The sequence below is a fragment of the Ursus americanus genome, chromosome 5, assembly GCF_024610735.1.
Source record: "Ursus americanus isolate L20-20 chromosome 5, mUrsAme1.1.p, whole genome shotgun sequence".
Taxonomy (NCBI): domain Eukaryota; kingdom Metazoa; phylum Chordata; class Mammalia; order Carnivora; family Ursidae; genus Ursus; species Ursus americanus.
Window position 1 is genome coordinate 64,049,847 of NC_142131.1, and position 16,229 is coordinate 64,066,075.

The window sequence follows — 16,229 nt, forward strand, 5'->3', positions numbered from 1 at the left end:
CCAATGTAAGCTCTCCAGCCTTGGGCATCTGGGCAAGGCTGTCTTTTACTATATGATCCAGTGTCTAGAGGGCAGGACTTCCAGGGGATCCTCGTGCAGGTGGAACCACCCAGGGAGTCCTACAGTTGGCCAGAATTCCCCAACTCGTGGGGGGACTCACAGGCCAGGCGGCACAGGGCCAGAGACTGAGCTCCTCGCCACAGCTCCTGACTCCTTCAGCTTTTACGCACCCACTTCCCTGATGGGTAAGTAGAAAGTCTGCAGAACCCAGTGGAACTGATGAAGATCATCAGCAAGAGCATTCTGAGATGACCCCACTGGGCAAAACGGTGGGACAGAGTTATACTGACGAGTATAAACCAGAGCTGCATCCTTGAGAACATGAGCATTTTACTGAAGGCTCAGGGATCCTCCTACCGGCACATTCTGACTTGAGTTAGCTGGGAGCCTGGGACAAGGGAGGGGCAAGTTTTAATTTTCTAGGTAAGAACTTCATTTGCCATAGAATGGCTCAAAATTAGGATGTGAGGGTAAAGCCTGAGAGAATAAAATGGAGAGATTTTTATGATGCACTTTTAATAAGAGCTGGGTGTGGATTTCAAAGAAGAGCACAGACATGTCAAATCTAAAAATCATCCCCGAATACTGGTGTTTTTTTGAAAATGAGCAGCAGGGGGCAATGTACTATTATTATTGGAGTTCTCTGTCTAACACAGTGTTTCTGTTTACAAATGAGCATCAGGAGGGGTCTCCAAAAATAGGAACATTTTGATTTGATGTTCAAAGTAATCACAGGAGGACTTAAGCAGCTTCTATTTAATAAGACCATAACCGGTCTGGCTTCCAAGTGAAAGTCAGTTTAGAGCCTGTTCTGGTTTCTATGCATATATGTACGTGTACGTATGTTTAGACATTTATACACACAGACGCACAATATTTACATACACAACGGTGTGCAGACAACTGTGTGACTCAGTATGGGTTTCAGGAGGAAATGAATACCAGTACAAAACTCAAAGTGGGCCACCTCTGTACAGGCTGATTCCTGGAGGTCACTCCGGTTATGTATGAGATAGGAAGATAAGCAAAAATATCTCAAGGGTTCAGCACTTGGCTGTAGCCAAGTTAGCAATAAAGAGAACTAAAGTACTTGGCTGTCTGGGGGTGCTATGAGGTGCTGCTGGGGTGGAGAGAGGGTGACTGTTTGTTGCCAAAGTCCCTATACTGATCCACCTTTCTAGGCCACACTGCTCCTACAGCCATGTAATCTTTGCTGCATCTTTTCCAGGAGCACCTCCTCTGATAAGCAAAAAAGGTCCTACCCCTTTCCTATCATCTATGATAAGAGGGTGAATCCATACAGCTCCAAGACCATTATTCATTCCAAGTATCGAATGAAAGTCACAGAGGAAAGGAACAAGAGACTACTTCGAAATATTCAGTTTAACACTAATTTTCTTTTTTTTTTTTTTAAGATTTTATTTATTTATTTGACAGAGAGAGACAGCCAGCGAGAGAGGGAACACAAGCAGGGGGAGTGGGAGAGGAAGAAGCAGGCTCCCAGCAGAGCAGGGAGCCCAATGAGGGGCTCAATCCCACCCAGGACTCTGGGATCATGCCCTGAGCCGAAGGCAGACGCTTAAGGACTGAGCCACCCAGGCACCCCTAACACTGATTTTCTTATAACCCTGCGGACACATAGCTGTAAGGGCGGAAATGGCAAGACAAGGATGCATAATTGCAACAGAACATATTCTTCTGGAGTGGGATTCTTACAACAAAAACGTTTAAGGCAATATATCGTCTTGAAGATTGTAAAGATTAAGACGAGAAGTTGCTAGGGGAAATGGTATAAAAGTACTACCTAGAGAAGGTTGTCAGAAGGAGGGCAATGTTTGCATGGACCTGGTTCCACTCCTGCAGTGGGGCTGGGAGCCCACCTGCCACCCATGCACGCAGCCTGGCCCCAGAGAACGCACTCTCGTCCAGGGTGCAACCCGGGCTCTGTCTCTGCCATGAAGAAAACCTGACTGGCTCGTAAAGCTCTGAGCAGCCCCGTTCCAAAAATAAGCAGGAGAGAGCCAGGGTGAACAGATGGAAAACTTGAATTCTGTCTGCATCCTTGGAGCCACACCCCCTCCACCCGGAGTGCTGATTACTTCCCCAGAAGAAGTATGAGGGAAAAGACAGTCAGCGAGGACCCCAAGGTGGCCAGATCTCTGGGAGGGGAACGGTCAGCTGTGCCGGAAAGTGACCAGCCATCCGTTCAAATAACTTAAAAGTTGCAGGTCCTGCCTTAATATTTTCAGACATATAGGAACACTGGTTCTAGGAGAAAATAACCACCTAGACGTGTCACACTCTCATACTCACTCTGTTCACAGTGCTTCCCCATGAAGCCAGTGCGGCACGTACACTGCCCGGAGATGTGGTCACAGTCCGCTCCATTCTGACACTGGCATATCAATGCACAGTCCTTTCCATAGAACCCCAGAGGACATCCTGTGTTGGGGAGGGAAGGACAGCAGAGTCAGGAGGCTGCCGAGGGAACAAAAAAAACAGCACTTGCTTCCAACCGTTTGTGTTGAAACCTGAAGGACGCTGAGCCACTGGAGAGTGAAGAAAGACAATAACGCAGATCTCAGCTTGTCACAAAGGATTCTCTGAAGTCCCAAGACGGGGCTCTTGCAAGGAGGTCATAATTCATGAGCGGGAAGCAGAACAGTTCTACCCCTGACGGTTTAACCCTTGCTGGTGCTTCTGGAGACAAGATGGGTGTCTTCTAGCAAGCATGCCTTCGACCCCACGGAAGTATGGGGGCATTTCCTTGTATTCTTTCACTTAACTACTAGACTCCCGGATTCAAGTGCCATGGACTGAAATGAGTACTTTATATTAGAATCACATGAATGCTTGTACTTACTGTACAGAATGTCTCTAAGCCTGCTATACCTCTGTCCACTGTACCTGTCGCTAACTTAGGTAATATTAGCTCCTTCATCAAAGGTGTGTGGTAGGATGCTAAACTTCCAAAAAAACAAAAACAAACAAACAACAAAAACCCCCTGCACTTCATGGGTGCTTTGTAAAAAAGCAATAAACCTTACCCTGGTGCACGATTTACAAGACGAAGGCCTCTGGGGCCGTTGGGCTGAGGACACGCATGAGCCCTGTGGGCTGTCACGGGCCAGCAGCTGCCCTGCAAGGGTGTTTCGGGGCTCCCTGGCATAACGCAAGCTTCAATACAGCCTGCGCCTAGGGCCATTTCTAAATATCACGTGGGATTTTTACTTTCCCTTTTTCTTAGAGTGGTTGTAATGAAAGTTCAACTTTCAAGAAACAGAGGCACAGCACAGTGGCCAGCACGCATGGACAGCTACCATCACCACGTTTTTATTTACCACCTGCTCTGTGTTGCCTCTCACGGACTCTCTATGGTAGCCCTACCTATAGATGGGAACCAAGCCCTGAGGACCCCCTCAGTCACAGAGCCAGCCAGTGGCAGGTTGGCAGGGCCATGATAGAAATGCAGGCAAGTCTGGCTCCAGGCCCCACATTCTTCCCACCGTCTTATGCTATGCCCACTTAAAAAGGTCCTCTGATTGAGGTAGACCCGGATTTTGGAATGATAAACAATAACCCAAGCACTGTTCTCTAACGAGCTTGAAAACATTTCTGTATATACAATCTTGGGAGAATGTGCTCAAGACATGCTCTCGCCTGGCCAACTCTCTCTTTTGAATCATGGCTCAAGGTCTACACCCTCTTCCAGAAAGTTTCAAAACGCTTGTTTGGCTTCTTCTCTAATATGTCCCCTAATTAGTATTCAACAAGAATCACCTAATTTCTCACCCATCTTTCCTTCTCAGCTCATTTCTGTGACTTAAAATTATATATTATTTAAAAATTTTTTAAAGAATAAATTATGATTTTTTATTGATAATAGCCATAATTCGTGCTTTCCTGTCTTGTCTCCTTTATTCATTTGAAGGCAAGAGGACAGAGAAGAGTCTTTTTTTCCCCGACAGTGCTGGGATGTGGAGTACTTTGCACATTATATGCTATGATGGCAAAAACCTCATAGAAGAAACGATTAGGACACTATGGGATATAAAATGGAAATAAGAACTAGTGGCTCTTAGAGCATGACCCCAGCCTGGCATTACCATGTGGAAAGTTGTCAGAAATGTGAATTCTCAGGTCCCACCCCAGAACCAGTGAATCAGACACTCTGGGAGTGGGGCCAGCAGTCTGTGTGTATCGAGCCACCTGGTGATTCTGGAGCTCGCTCAAGTTTGAGAACCACAGAAAGCAATCTTCTCCAAGAGCACACATTACGTTAGGGAATGGGGCTTGTCACCTCCACCGCCTTCTAGTCACTGTCACTTACCCCAACCTTTTGTTATTAGAATAAATGACAGGGTTTACATTCATGTAACCACACCCCAATTTGAAAAATTATATGGAACACTTTCATTACTCTCCATGCACGTTCCCAAACAATTGATCTATTTGTCTTTGTTCTTCATATAAGAGGGATCATATACTAAAAACAGTGTATGTATGTGTGTATACGTATACATATATATGCATACACATAAACATGTATATGTAAACAATAGGGAGCTGGGTACGTATAAACAGGGTCTGGTTAAAGGAGAGTTAGGAAAGAAGCTGCACACCATCCCATCTAGCACTGTTCCACCTCAGTGTCCTGATATGACATACGGACAGAAAACCCGGAATGTGCCAGCTCGTAACCACACAGAGACATTTAAACGTCCAGCGGTCATCAGGGAGAGGAAACACTCCAATGCCAGGAGTCCTGGCTGAGCCCAGCTGGTGCATGCAAAGGGCAAGGCTGCTCCTCCTCGGGTGTGGCTCCCCTCGGTGAGCCTCAGAAGGCTTGTCTCTTACTCTGAGTGCAGTAGAGCCCCGTCCAGCCAGGAGTGCATTTACATTCCCCGTCGTAGGCGCTGCAGAAGGCCCCGTTGTGGCAGCTGCACGTGTGGATACAGTTCGGGCCCCAGTGCGCAGGTGGACAGGCTGAAACCACAGCATGCATGGAGAGATCTGTTAGAGCCTGCAGGTCAGCACCCAGCAGAGAGAGCTCCGTCCTCCTGCCCCATCTCCTAGCACGCGAGAGGCTAGCCGTGTGCATCAGGACTGAGAAAGCACGGTGCTCCGAATCTGACTAATACCCAGATGGCAATGCTGACCACAACAGCAACCATCATTACGGATGCTGTATTCAGTGACAGACTGCACAGTAACGTGGGCAGAGCAAAAATCATCTCAAGTGTGTCGATTTAGTTCCTTAACAAAGCACATGGAGCTCCCATGTGCCCAGAACCATTCTAGACACAGAAGGGAGAGCAGAGGACAAGACAAGGTCCAGACCACCCTCTGAAACCTTACATTTTAGTAGGGGAGGCAGGCAGGTAAACCAGCTAACCAACCAGCCAGCCAAAGAGAGAAAACAGTGGCAACAAGTACTATGAGAAAAAGTAAAACAGGGTAATGGGGGAAGAATGGCTGGGGCTGCTCCTCCAGGGAAGTCTTCCCCGAGGAGAGGACATCTAAGCAGAGATCAGAGGGGCAAATGATGGGACTCGAGAGAAACCAAGGGACCTAGTGTCACATAAAGTCTACCCCGGAGCTGTCACTAGAGACTAACTTAAATTTTAAGGTTTCAATTATATGTAAGAATTGGTTTACTCAGAAAAACTCTTAATTGGATGATGCAGAAAATAATAAAATGGAATCGTTGGGGGTCACTGCCCAATGAAGAGCTATAAGAACTTCAGATAAAGTGTGAAATTGTGTCACATTTGGGGGTAAAATGATTTGATTTACCAAAAGCAAACAAACAAATAAAAAATACAAAACACCTATTTATTTATACTAATGCTTTAAGACTATAACTGCTTAAAATGAGGACCACCATTGGATCGACATGAGACAATGGATGTTAGTTGAACCTACTACGGCGATCATTTCATGATATATACACTTCAAATCATCAAGCTGTACACCTTAAGCTAATACAGTGATGTATGTCAATTACTTCTCAATAAAACTGGAGGGAAAAAAGGAGGACCATCTAAAATTTCTATTTGGTTACCCAGTAGGGAATATGGCCCAATAAAGATAATACGTCTGAAGTAATTTCAAAAAATGGAAAAAAAATTCTCCTATGATTGTGTGCACCATTTTTGTCCAAGAACAAGGGAAAATTAATAGCTGACCCTTGAGGTCTGATCTAACACTGAGAATGGACTTTCTGAGTACAATGCCCTCATTTTACAGACGAAGAAGCACTGAAAAGTGAATAAGCAAAATGCTACCTACTTAGGTTCTTTCTAAGACATACTTGGATTTAACACAGGAACATTGCATAGAGCTCTTAATGGGGGAAAAAAGGCCACTTACAATTATTACAATGTATATCATAATTATTCATGTATTATTTCTTGATTATAGAAACACTCCTACTTCCAGCCTAAGGAATGTGAAAACAAACAGATATTACATGGTTGTTCTCAAACAAGACTCACGTTGAGAGCAGTCGCTGCCAATCCAACCTGGGTAACACTGACAAGATCGGTCAATGGGGTTACAGGTCCCGTTGTTGGTACAGGTACAAACTCCCGCACAGTTTTTCCCAAATCTGCCACTGGGACACACTGTGAAAAAGTTATAGGTCAGTAATGCACAAGTATATCTCAGCTCACGGAACTCTAGTCTGGGGGCAGGAAATGACTTTGAAAGCCATCCACCCAGCCGCCCGTTTACTGGCTGCCTCCACTCAACAGCATTCCTCATCTTGAATGGGCTCATTTTTGCAGACACATGAAGCCAAAGATTTCTCATGAAGGCATCCCAAACCAGGAGACATCATCACATTTCTAGAAACCTAACTTCATGGCCACCCGCTCAGGGAGTCGAAACCCTTCCTCCCCCTATTAATCTTTCGTGGGAGGCTGTTTCCAATTAAAACCGAAGAGTCGCACAGCTCAGAGAATAAAGAGATTCTGCCGGAGCAGCAAGCCAGCTTTTCAAAGCTTCTGGTCATATTTGTAGAAGTTGCAGACACAGCGCACCAGAAGGTTTCGAGAGCAGAGCACTGAAGACGTGTCCTCGGGGAAGCCTGAGGACAGGCTGCGTGAGGTTCGCCCATCATCGCACGCCTCTCCCAAAACACTCGCACCCCTTACCTTCATTGCAGAGGGCACCTGTGAAGCCAGGCAGGCAGTCACACAGGCCTGTGATGTGGTGGCAGGGCCCACTGCTGTGCACACACTGTGGGCATGTCTGGCTGCAGCGATGCCCATAGAAACCAGGGGAGCAGACTGAAAATAGAATGGAAATCAACAGTTATCGTTCCTGAGATGTGTGCCTCTCAAATTCCACATCAGCATCTAGTTCCAGTTTGGGGAAAAATTCTTTTTTTATTTAACAATATTGAGAATTTTCCAATTATAAAACCACCACCACAGAAGGAAGAAGGGTACTCTTTAATAATGAAAAGAAACCACTAGACTGGATTGCTCGAGGGCAGGCAAATGTCTCAGCTCTCTCAATTTTCTCAGTTATGGTCCTAGTTAACTTGAGGCATGGCACAGAACAGGGGCTTGAAGAATTTTTGTTGAAGAAACAAATGAAAGGAAATATAATTCTAAAATCCCAAATAAATACTCTCAAGCCATGTGTCGATCCTTTATTCTTAAAGAATAAATAAATCTCCGGTCTGCATTTAAAGGATTGTTCCTCCTCAACGTGGTCCAGATAAATGATGGTGATTGAAAAGTGAGCAAGCAAAAAGTGCTGCACAATTAGGTCCTTCTCAAGAGATTCCTTGGATTTAAATACAGGATGAATGCATAGCGCTTTTAATGAAAGAAAAGTCGTTTAAAAATTAGGATAGGGTATCTTGTAGTCATACACTCTTCTTGATTACATTTACTAAAAAACTTAGTAAAATCTTATGGATCCCTTCCTAACTTCAAAGTCTTATTGACCCATGTCAACAGCCCCCATTTTTAACTCTGCAGTGCTATTTTCCCCATAGCACTGGCTGTAAGACTACTAGCAGGATGTATGATTTGCCGCAAGGTTTGGCTGATGTTGACTTCTGGTAATTGAGGTAAGACCAATGCCAAAATTGCTGAATCAAATATTTACAGGTCAATGGATTTCTGGAACACCATTTGTAAGATTTAAGGCAGGATCAAGAGACATATCCTGATGATGATGCCAGTGAGGCATTGAAATCATTACTGAGAAGGAACGGCTAAAGCCCCATCTGTTAGGCTCGTCCTGAAGGTTGGAACGAATAAAGCTCTTGGGGCAGTGCTATCAAGGACAGCTCTGCAAGGGACGGGGAGACCTATTATTGTCTCCTGTGCCCTCGACTGCAACAGAACAGCTGAGGGGTGGGAAAGAGGCCATAATTCCATACCTACCCAGTGCCTAAGAAGGGAAGACAGACATTGTCTCCTAATGAGATACTTACTTCTCTGACAAGTGGTGCCTCGAAACCCTGGTGCACACTCACAGATGCCATCGTCTGGGGAGCACGAAGCCCCGTTTTTACAGTAGCAGGGCAGAGAGCAGTTGGGGCCCCAGCGTCCCTCAGCACACACGCTGTCACAGTGGACACCTGAAACAAAGCACAGGAACAAGGCTGAGTGAGAGGCAATGCAGGCAGGCGCCTCTGGGGTGCCAAGTCCCAGACGAGGACCACGGTCATGGTCCCCAAGCTGAGTGATCCCAGGCAGCAGTGAGCAGGGATGACGTAAGGTTTAAAATTCACTTACATGCACTTATATTATCATATACTGTGTAATCATGTATTGTGTCACCCTAACAAAATAATCCAAAGATGATTTTTTATGGAGTCATAAAAGAGCAGGAATGAAACACCTTTGTTACATGGATTTTCGGTTTTTTAGAAGGAGGGAGCAAATGGGAAGCCCAAGGGCTCTATTAAAGGCAAAATTTATCAAAAAATATTTTATCATTGAGCCCTCAGCAACTTCCTTCTACCCCCCACTCTTTATCTTTACAGAGAAATGAACAAAGCATAGAAAGATAAAGAGAAGTAAAAAGTGGTTAAATTGTTTTACATAAAGAAAAACTTCCCCCTGGAGCACATACCATCTTAAAACATTTTGATGATACATTGTACAGGATGGAAAGATACACTCCTCTGTGCCACTAAATTCCTCTTTAAAAATTTCATCTGACACTGGGCAGATAAAGGCAGAATATCACAACTCATGCTATTTACAGCTGTTGTCTAAGTTATTGATTATTAGGATACTCTACGTAGGTTTTTAACTCTCACCCTGGGAACAGAAACTCTGAGGCTGGTCATGAATGAACAAATGCCTAAAGGAAACACAAGGGGAAAAAAAAAAAAAACCCAAAGTCGCAAAAATAAAAATAAAACCAGGTTTCTTTGTTTTTGGGGTTTTTTTTTTTTTTGAGGTAAATAGAAGTCTCTTCGGTAAGTCTGTCTTTGAAATACAACAGGCACCTCTTTCTTGTAAGTCAGAACTCTCCACAACTCAAAGACATGCTCTCTGCATTGAGAAGCAATGAGTTATAATTAGTAGTGAACTGGCTACGGCTGGCTTCAGACCAAGGGAAAACACAGGAGGAACCAGCAGGCACACACTCAGGGATTCCAGAACGCTGTCACCACCCAGCACCAAGGAAGCTGAGAAAGGCATGTTTTGTATTACAGTTTTTGCTTCTATGGCCCAAAGCTTAAAACAGGAGCAGCCCCAAACCATAACGTGAACATGGCTCATTGGTACACAGTCATTTCTGCGGAGCCATAACTCCACTTTGGACTGTTCCCATTTTTCTCCTTCCGAAAGTCTCCCACTTGGTAAAGGCTGTTAAGTAGGCATGAAAGCGCACAGACCTCATTGTGTCTAGCTTGAACCAACAACAGACGATTATCTGAGCTTGCACTGCTGGCTGAAGAAGGAGTTCAGACCTCTTATAAGCTCACCGGGGTTTAAGGGCTCCCTATAGAATTAAATACCGAATTTTGGCCTACTGTGATTTTTTTTTCCTTGAGTTCACGAACATATGATCTTTTTTTTTTTTTTCTCCCCTTCAAACCTCTTTTGAAAAGCTAAGGTGGAATGGCGTGCAAATGCTATGCTCACCACATGTGACTGGCCCGCTATAGAGTTACCTGGTGTTTTGGCTGACACCTGCACAAGGGAGAACATCAAACACATTGAGGAATAAACCACTTCAAAAGGAGGCCACAAACCTAAATTTTGTTTTGTGAGTCTGAAGGGAGTATCAACAAGGGTAACCTGTTACAGGCTTCACTCTGTTCGAATTCAGGTCCTGAGCTCTGACCATGAGCCAGGACTCCTATTTAATGGCCGCTAAGATGGGGCATCGCTTCACAGATACTCAGACAACCCTGGCCATTTGGGTTTGGAGCCGTGCATGCAAATCCCAGTTCGGATTTTCGAGATGTGGAAGCTGAGTTAATCTGAAAATCATCCTGAAAATTAGTCCTCATTTTTGGCACATTTTTGTGGGGTGGGAGCTTGAGGAAGTGTGGGACTTAGCCATTCATGGTGATTTGGTTCACTAGCTACTTGCCAAATCTCTCCTTCACATTAAATAAATGCAGTTAAGTTGGAATGGAGCACACTTTAGGTCAAAATTATCTGCTGCTTTTTTACATTACAGATTATCATAATTTACAGATGACTTAGCACATTCTCAAAGCATGTTAAGAAAAATGACTCCAGGGCAGATTGGCAAATCTGAATAAAGTGATCCTTTATTTCATATCTGACTCGTCTTCCCTAATAGGTTTGTCCAGCTGGATAGCATAACCATCTGTCATAATCAACTTTATCGAGGTAATTTTCATAGAGTAACAGGGCCCACAATATAGCAAAGAGATCCATTACAATGATACGCTTGTTTCACATGATTTACCCATGATTTCATTTCCAGAGAATCACAGGGAATTCTAGAGATCATCTATCAAATCTTCTGTCTCCAATGGTATAAGCATATTTAAACAGAACCGGGTTTACTTTTAAAAATCTTTTATTTCGGGATTGCAGATAAGTCTTTCCTTAGAAAGCAAATTCTAATAATTCTATTACTGACTTCCCCTAAAAATTCAATCCCTTTTCTTTTTCTCTACCATCAGTAAAAATGAATCATCATTTTTCAGATATTAATGCTTAATCTATTTGTAGACAAAGTATGAAGCTGCGTTTTTTCCTCTTGCTGCCCCATTTTCTCCTATTGCTACTCCTCCCCTTCAGAGGTCTGTGCCCTCTTATTATCTTTCCCTTCATCTTATAGGTAAGACAAGATAAGATAAATCGATTATTGAGTTGTCACCTTCTCCAGAGAATACTTATATTTTAAGGGAATTCACACGTGAGGAGCCTAAGAAATAAATCTCTAATTGTGAAATACCAGGCAGTGAGGCTCGCAGAGGGGGTAACTGGGTAAGCGCTTCTCTAGGTTATATTGGGTATATGGCTACTGGTGTGACCTCTGCATAAAGCTAACCCCGCAATAAATTTTTTTTCAGGATAGGAAATTGTAAGTTTGCTTTAACCATTTTTTTTTTAGTGTGTTATTCCTAAATTATTTCCATCAATTTCACCCCAATCTTCGCAAACTAGGCTGGAATCCTACAAGATATTCTTCTGTTTCCTTTTTACATCAAAGACAGAGAAAAGAATTCAGCTTAATCAACATTCAAGAGGTCTAGCGGCTATTGGCTTATTGGTGATAAGTTCTCTTAAGAGAGACCTCCTATTGGAGAATGATAACGGCCCTGGAATAAGCACCCCTAACTCTGTCTGGGGATCACAGTCAGAAAAGGAAATAGCTTGTGAAGGTGGACAAGGGTTCCAAGCTAATGGAATGGTGGGTACAAGACTCAGAAGTTCAAAGAAGTACATGCCACACTAGGGACAGCTAAAACTGGGGTTGGGAAGAACAGGACAGGTCTTTGGGTAGCCAGGTCGTGGCACGTAGACAAAGCCCAGAACGCCATGCTGTGGAGTGTGAGCTTCCCCCTTGGGGTTGACAGGGACCAAATGGACAATTAAGTAGGAGAAGCACATAATTAAATTTGTGGTTGGCAGGAGGGCAGAAGACAGTATGAGGAGGATGAGCCCGGAAGAGAGAGGACCTGTGTTGGGTGGCTGTTGCACGTTATGCAGGTAAAAAAAAAAAAAGAAAGAAAGAAAGAAAAAAGATAAACAGGACAAGGTCTTAAACTAAGTCATTGACAGTTGGAATGCAGGGAGGATAAATTCCAGAGAAATGTAAGAGAGAACGGAGATGAAAGGTCTGTAGCTGCCCCACCTCCGCACCCCCTTTTTCCACGCAGGTAATGAATGAATTCCGGCAGCTTCCTGAAAGAGAGATGGGGGTTTTGCTCACTACAGTACCTAGCACATGGAGGGGGTTACAGATTTGTTGAATGCATCAATAAGCACAGTCCCTCTTTCCAACATGATATTCAGAGCCATTTTCCAACTAGATGGAGCAACCAAATAATTCTCTTTCCCAAAAGAAGGGATGAAAAGCACATGTAAACCAGGAAACCCAGCATATTTCTATTTTGTGTGCCTAAAATAGTGACCCTTCCCATCTAAGGGGGTGGAAATGTCTGCCTTGCTGATTTTTGAGAAGATATACCTTCTTGAGCTCAGGTTTGTTTTTTTTAATGCTAGCCCAGATTACAAAGCAATAGAAGAATTCTGGAAACATCCTGAAGAAATTCTTTTGGAATGTTTACCAAAGAACAGATAAAGGTTCTGATAGGAATTACTTCAGGAAGCAACTCCCTAACACATTTGGGAGAGGGGACAAAATGGGAAGGGGGTATCTTTAAATTTGCAGGGATCTCTGGTTCAATGGAAGCATTTTTTCCTGATAAACGTTCTAACGCTGATAAGGCGATCTGTGAGGGACTGTTTTTGCCAGGACTGAGGACAAAGAGCTCTTTGATAGCCTTCCCAAGTTGCTAGGCAATGGCTGAATGATCGTGATAAACTTCAGCTAAGCAGCTCTAAAGAAATGTTCGTGCATTTCATGCCTGATGCATTATGCCAGCAGCCTCAGTGTGAAACCAGCATTCACCAGGCATTTGTGACTGCATGAATGCGATAAAATAAATCATCTGGGGTGTCATTACTTCTCCTTCTCAGAGATAGAACCCAAACTCCTCGTCTTGCTCATTGTTCATATTCCTTCTGCCAGTCCTGCAATCTTTGGGGGCATTAGCGAACGAAGGACATGATTTCAATTCAGTGTCTGGTTCCTGAGCAACAAGCTATTAAACATATAGTCGAGCAGAGAGAGATTTGTTAATAATAATTGGGCTTGATGATTATAGAAGAGAAGAACCAAAGTATAGAGTCATAATACTTTTTCTGCTTTTCTAATCCTCTTGCTAACAAAGCAGCCGCTTCCTGTTGGCGTAGAGACATTACTCACAGGCACATCCACCTGTGCCCACGCAGTGTGCGCCGAGAGGACGTGAGCTTCTGCAGGCCAGAAGCTGGCAACGCTTCACCCTCGAGTTCCGGCACCAGCACCGTGGCTGCACACAACTTGGGAGACACTTAACAAATGGTTGTTAAGTCGTTCTATTCGGATGCTATGAATTTTAAAGACAGATTAAAAAAAGGATCTGCTTTATAGAAATGACCAAGTTGGAAAAAAAAATCTTGATAAGTCATGCAAATCATCGATGTTTGCATTTGCAGCTGCAAGACAAAAGCACCAGAGAGCATGACCTGCTTCGTCCGGACCAGGATAGAAGCAAACAGAACAGACTGCTAGGCAGATGGGGAACTTGGGGAGCTCTGGCTGATTCTGCAGCCTTTCTTTTCCCAAGACAAACCCCCTCCTCTGCCCTCACCTCAGGGACCCCATGTTCTGCTTTTGCAGAACTCCCTCCCCACAAAATAGCACAGACGCACATAGGCTCCTGCATGAATGCTGTCCATGCTGGTTGATTGGGTGCATGCATCTTAATTAAAGCTCATTTGCACTTGAATTTGTACTTTTATGTCACTGCACAAAGAAAGGTAGGTCCCCCCTTACTGTAACAATTCAGGCATCGCTAAGCCACATGAGAGATCATTTTGGGTCAGGACAGTACCTATAGTAGCAGTTCACCTGCTCACCCGGTCCAGCTTTGAGTGTCTGGGGAAATGCACAGAGGGGGCCGTCCTTTGGGAGAGGGGCTGGGACCACGGCAGGCCTAGCTGTGCTCGCTGGGAAGAGCAGAAGAGCTGGGCTCTTCCCAGAAACTTGCCAGCAGGCTTTCCTCCTAACACCCCCACTCCTGGCCAGACTCAGATAAGCATCCCACCTCTCTTCCTATTCTTGCCCCTGCTTCCCCTCATCCATGGATGCTAGTTCCTCTCTCTTTTCCATCACTCCTAGAGACTGATTTGGTGTCCTAATCTCTCTTCTCTTAGTTTAGCATTTAACTTTTTTTTTTTTTTTTTCCTGGTATGAGTACATTCCTAAGCCTTCTGCCACTGGTTACAAGGCTTCTGTCAAGTCACAGAAATGCTCCCTGGGAACACCCACCTCTTCAATAATGAGAGTAAAAAGGCATAGCAGAGGCTAGTCTACAGACTGATAACAGTGTCAGTGCATGGACCACTGGTGCAACCTTCGAAATGACAAACAAGGCCACCACGTAAGGTTGTGCAGGCTGTATACTGCACAAGAGCCCCTGGCCGTAGGGCAAAGGGAGGGCAGAAATCTAGCTTGCCCTCAACCTGCCAAGAAGTGCAATCTGAAGGATTTCCAAAGCTTCTCCAGATTTGTACAACAGGTGCTTTATGGGCTGGCAATGGCTCCATCTCCCTCCTCACTCACCCTCCAGATTGTCATTCGGTAGGTGTGAGGCGGGGACAGGGAATACACAAGTTAAAAAAGTTTCCAGGTGACAATGATCTTAGCCAGGGCTGGGAACCAGGCTGGAGACAGCATATGTTCCCACACAGCTGGAAGGAAATGTTGATTAGCTATAACGCTCGGTGACGAGGTGTCCTGGCTCGCTGAAGTTACGACAGAAAGGGAGAAAAAAAAGTTAGCATGTTTCTACTGTTTTGGGAAAATCTAAAGTATATTACTTCACTACTCTGGAAATACACCCCCCCACACACACAACTAATTACATTTCATTGACATCTGGGACTTCAGAATAATCATTTTGAAAAGCCAGTCTCATTTTATAGCAGTGTGTGTGTGTGTGTGTTTGTGTGTGTGTACGCATGTGTGGGCTCATGTGTATGTGTGGAGAGGTGTGGGAGAAGGAGCCCAGGGTGCAGCCTATATTTTGAATGGTGTTTCATTCCCTTCCCCCATTTTTTTTTAACTGCAATCTGCCTCTTTTTGATACAGTAGGAGACTGGCTAAAAAATCCATATAGTAAGGTTTTAAGTAACTATGTATAATAAAAGTGCATGTCTTTGTTTAAATGGTATATTTCTTTTGGAGGTAGTATCTGGGATATCAGATGCAACTTTTGCTTTGTGTAATCTGTAGGGCAGTACCTTTTGAAAACCTATTTTAGAACGAGGTAAAATGGAACAGTCAATGATAGAAATAGAGTCTCGGTTCCTTAGGAGAAAAAGAGTCCAACATTAGAAAAGAGGGTAAAGTCATAAGAAATTGTGGATTAGCCCCATGGTAAGAAAGCAAGCTGATTTCCTAAGTATATCAGGTTAGCATATGATGTCCTCCATTGAGGTGTGTCATTTTCTTTGTAAAGAGGAATAAAGTTCTCCCCACCCTTATCTCTGGCTCTAAACCCAGAGGCCTAATGAGTGTTCCCCCCCACAGTGTCCTCCATGACCTAGCGTTGTCGGTGACTTATTGATTTACTCAGGGGAAGAGCCCAGGTCCCTAGATATTAGACCACACCAAAAGCTCACTGTTAGCCCACACACTATTACCCTGTCCCAGTGATACCTAACATTTCACCTAGAGCACTCTCGGCAACAGGGAGGAGAGGAAACAGAACCCCTTACTTCCCCAGACTCATGCTATTTATCTGGCCTTGCATCCGGTATCCAAATGAAAAGCAAGGCTTTCTTTATGTTGAGAAAGATTCTTATGAGGTACTTCCTCAAATACAAGTTTGTTGATGAAAAATTATGTGTCTATCCAGTGTTGACAATGAA

General features: G+C 44.2%; 1 protein-coding gene across 6 annotated transcripts in view; it reads right to left on the reverse strand.

The window, feature by feature from the left end:
• MEGF10 (multiple EGF like domains 10) overlaps positions 1-16,229 on the reverse strand; it is a 341,217-nt gene that overhangs the window by 16,910 nt on the left and 308,078 nt on the right. For all 6 annotated transcript variants that reach the window (XM_087862339.1, XM_045794814.2, XM_045794812.2 and 3 more), the window contains 5 exons: positions 8,516-8,662; positions 7,218-7,352; positions 6,558-6,686; positions 4,918-5,046; positions 2,374-2,502 (listed from right to left, as the gene is read on the reverse strand). In XM_087862339.1, the coding sequence (XP_087718465.1) occupies positions 2,374-2,502; positions 4,918-5,046; positions 6,558-6,686; positions 7,218-7,352; positions 8,516-8,662 (669 nt within the window). The remainder of the gene's footprint in view (positions 1-2,373; positions 2,503-4,917; positions 5,047-6,557; positions 6,687-7,217; positions 7,353-8,515; positions 8,663-16,229) is intronic.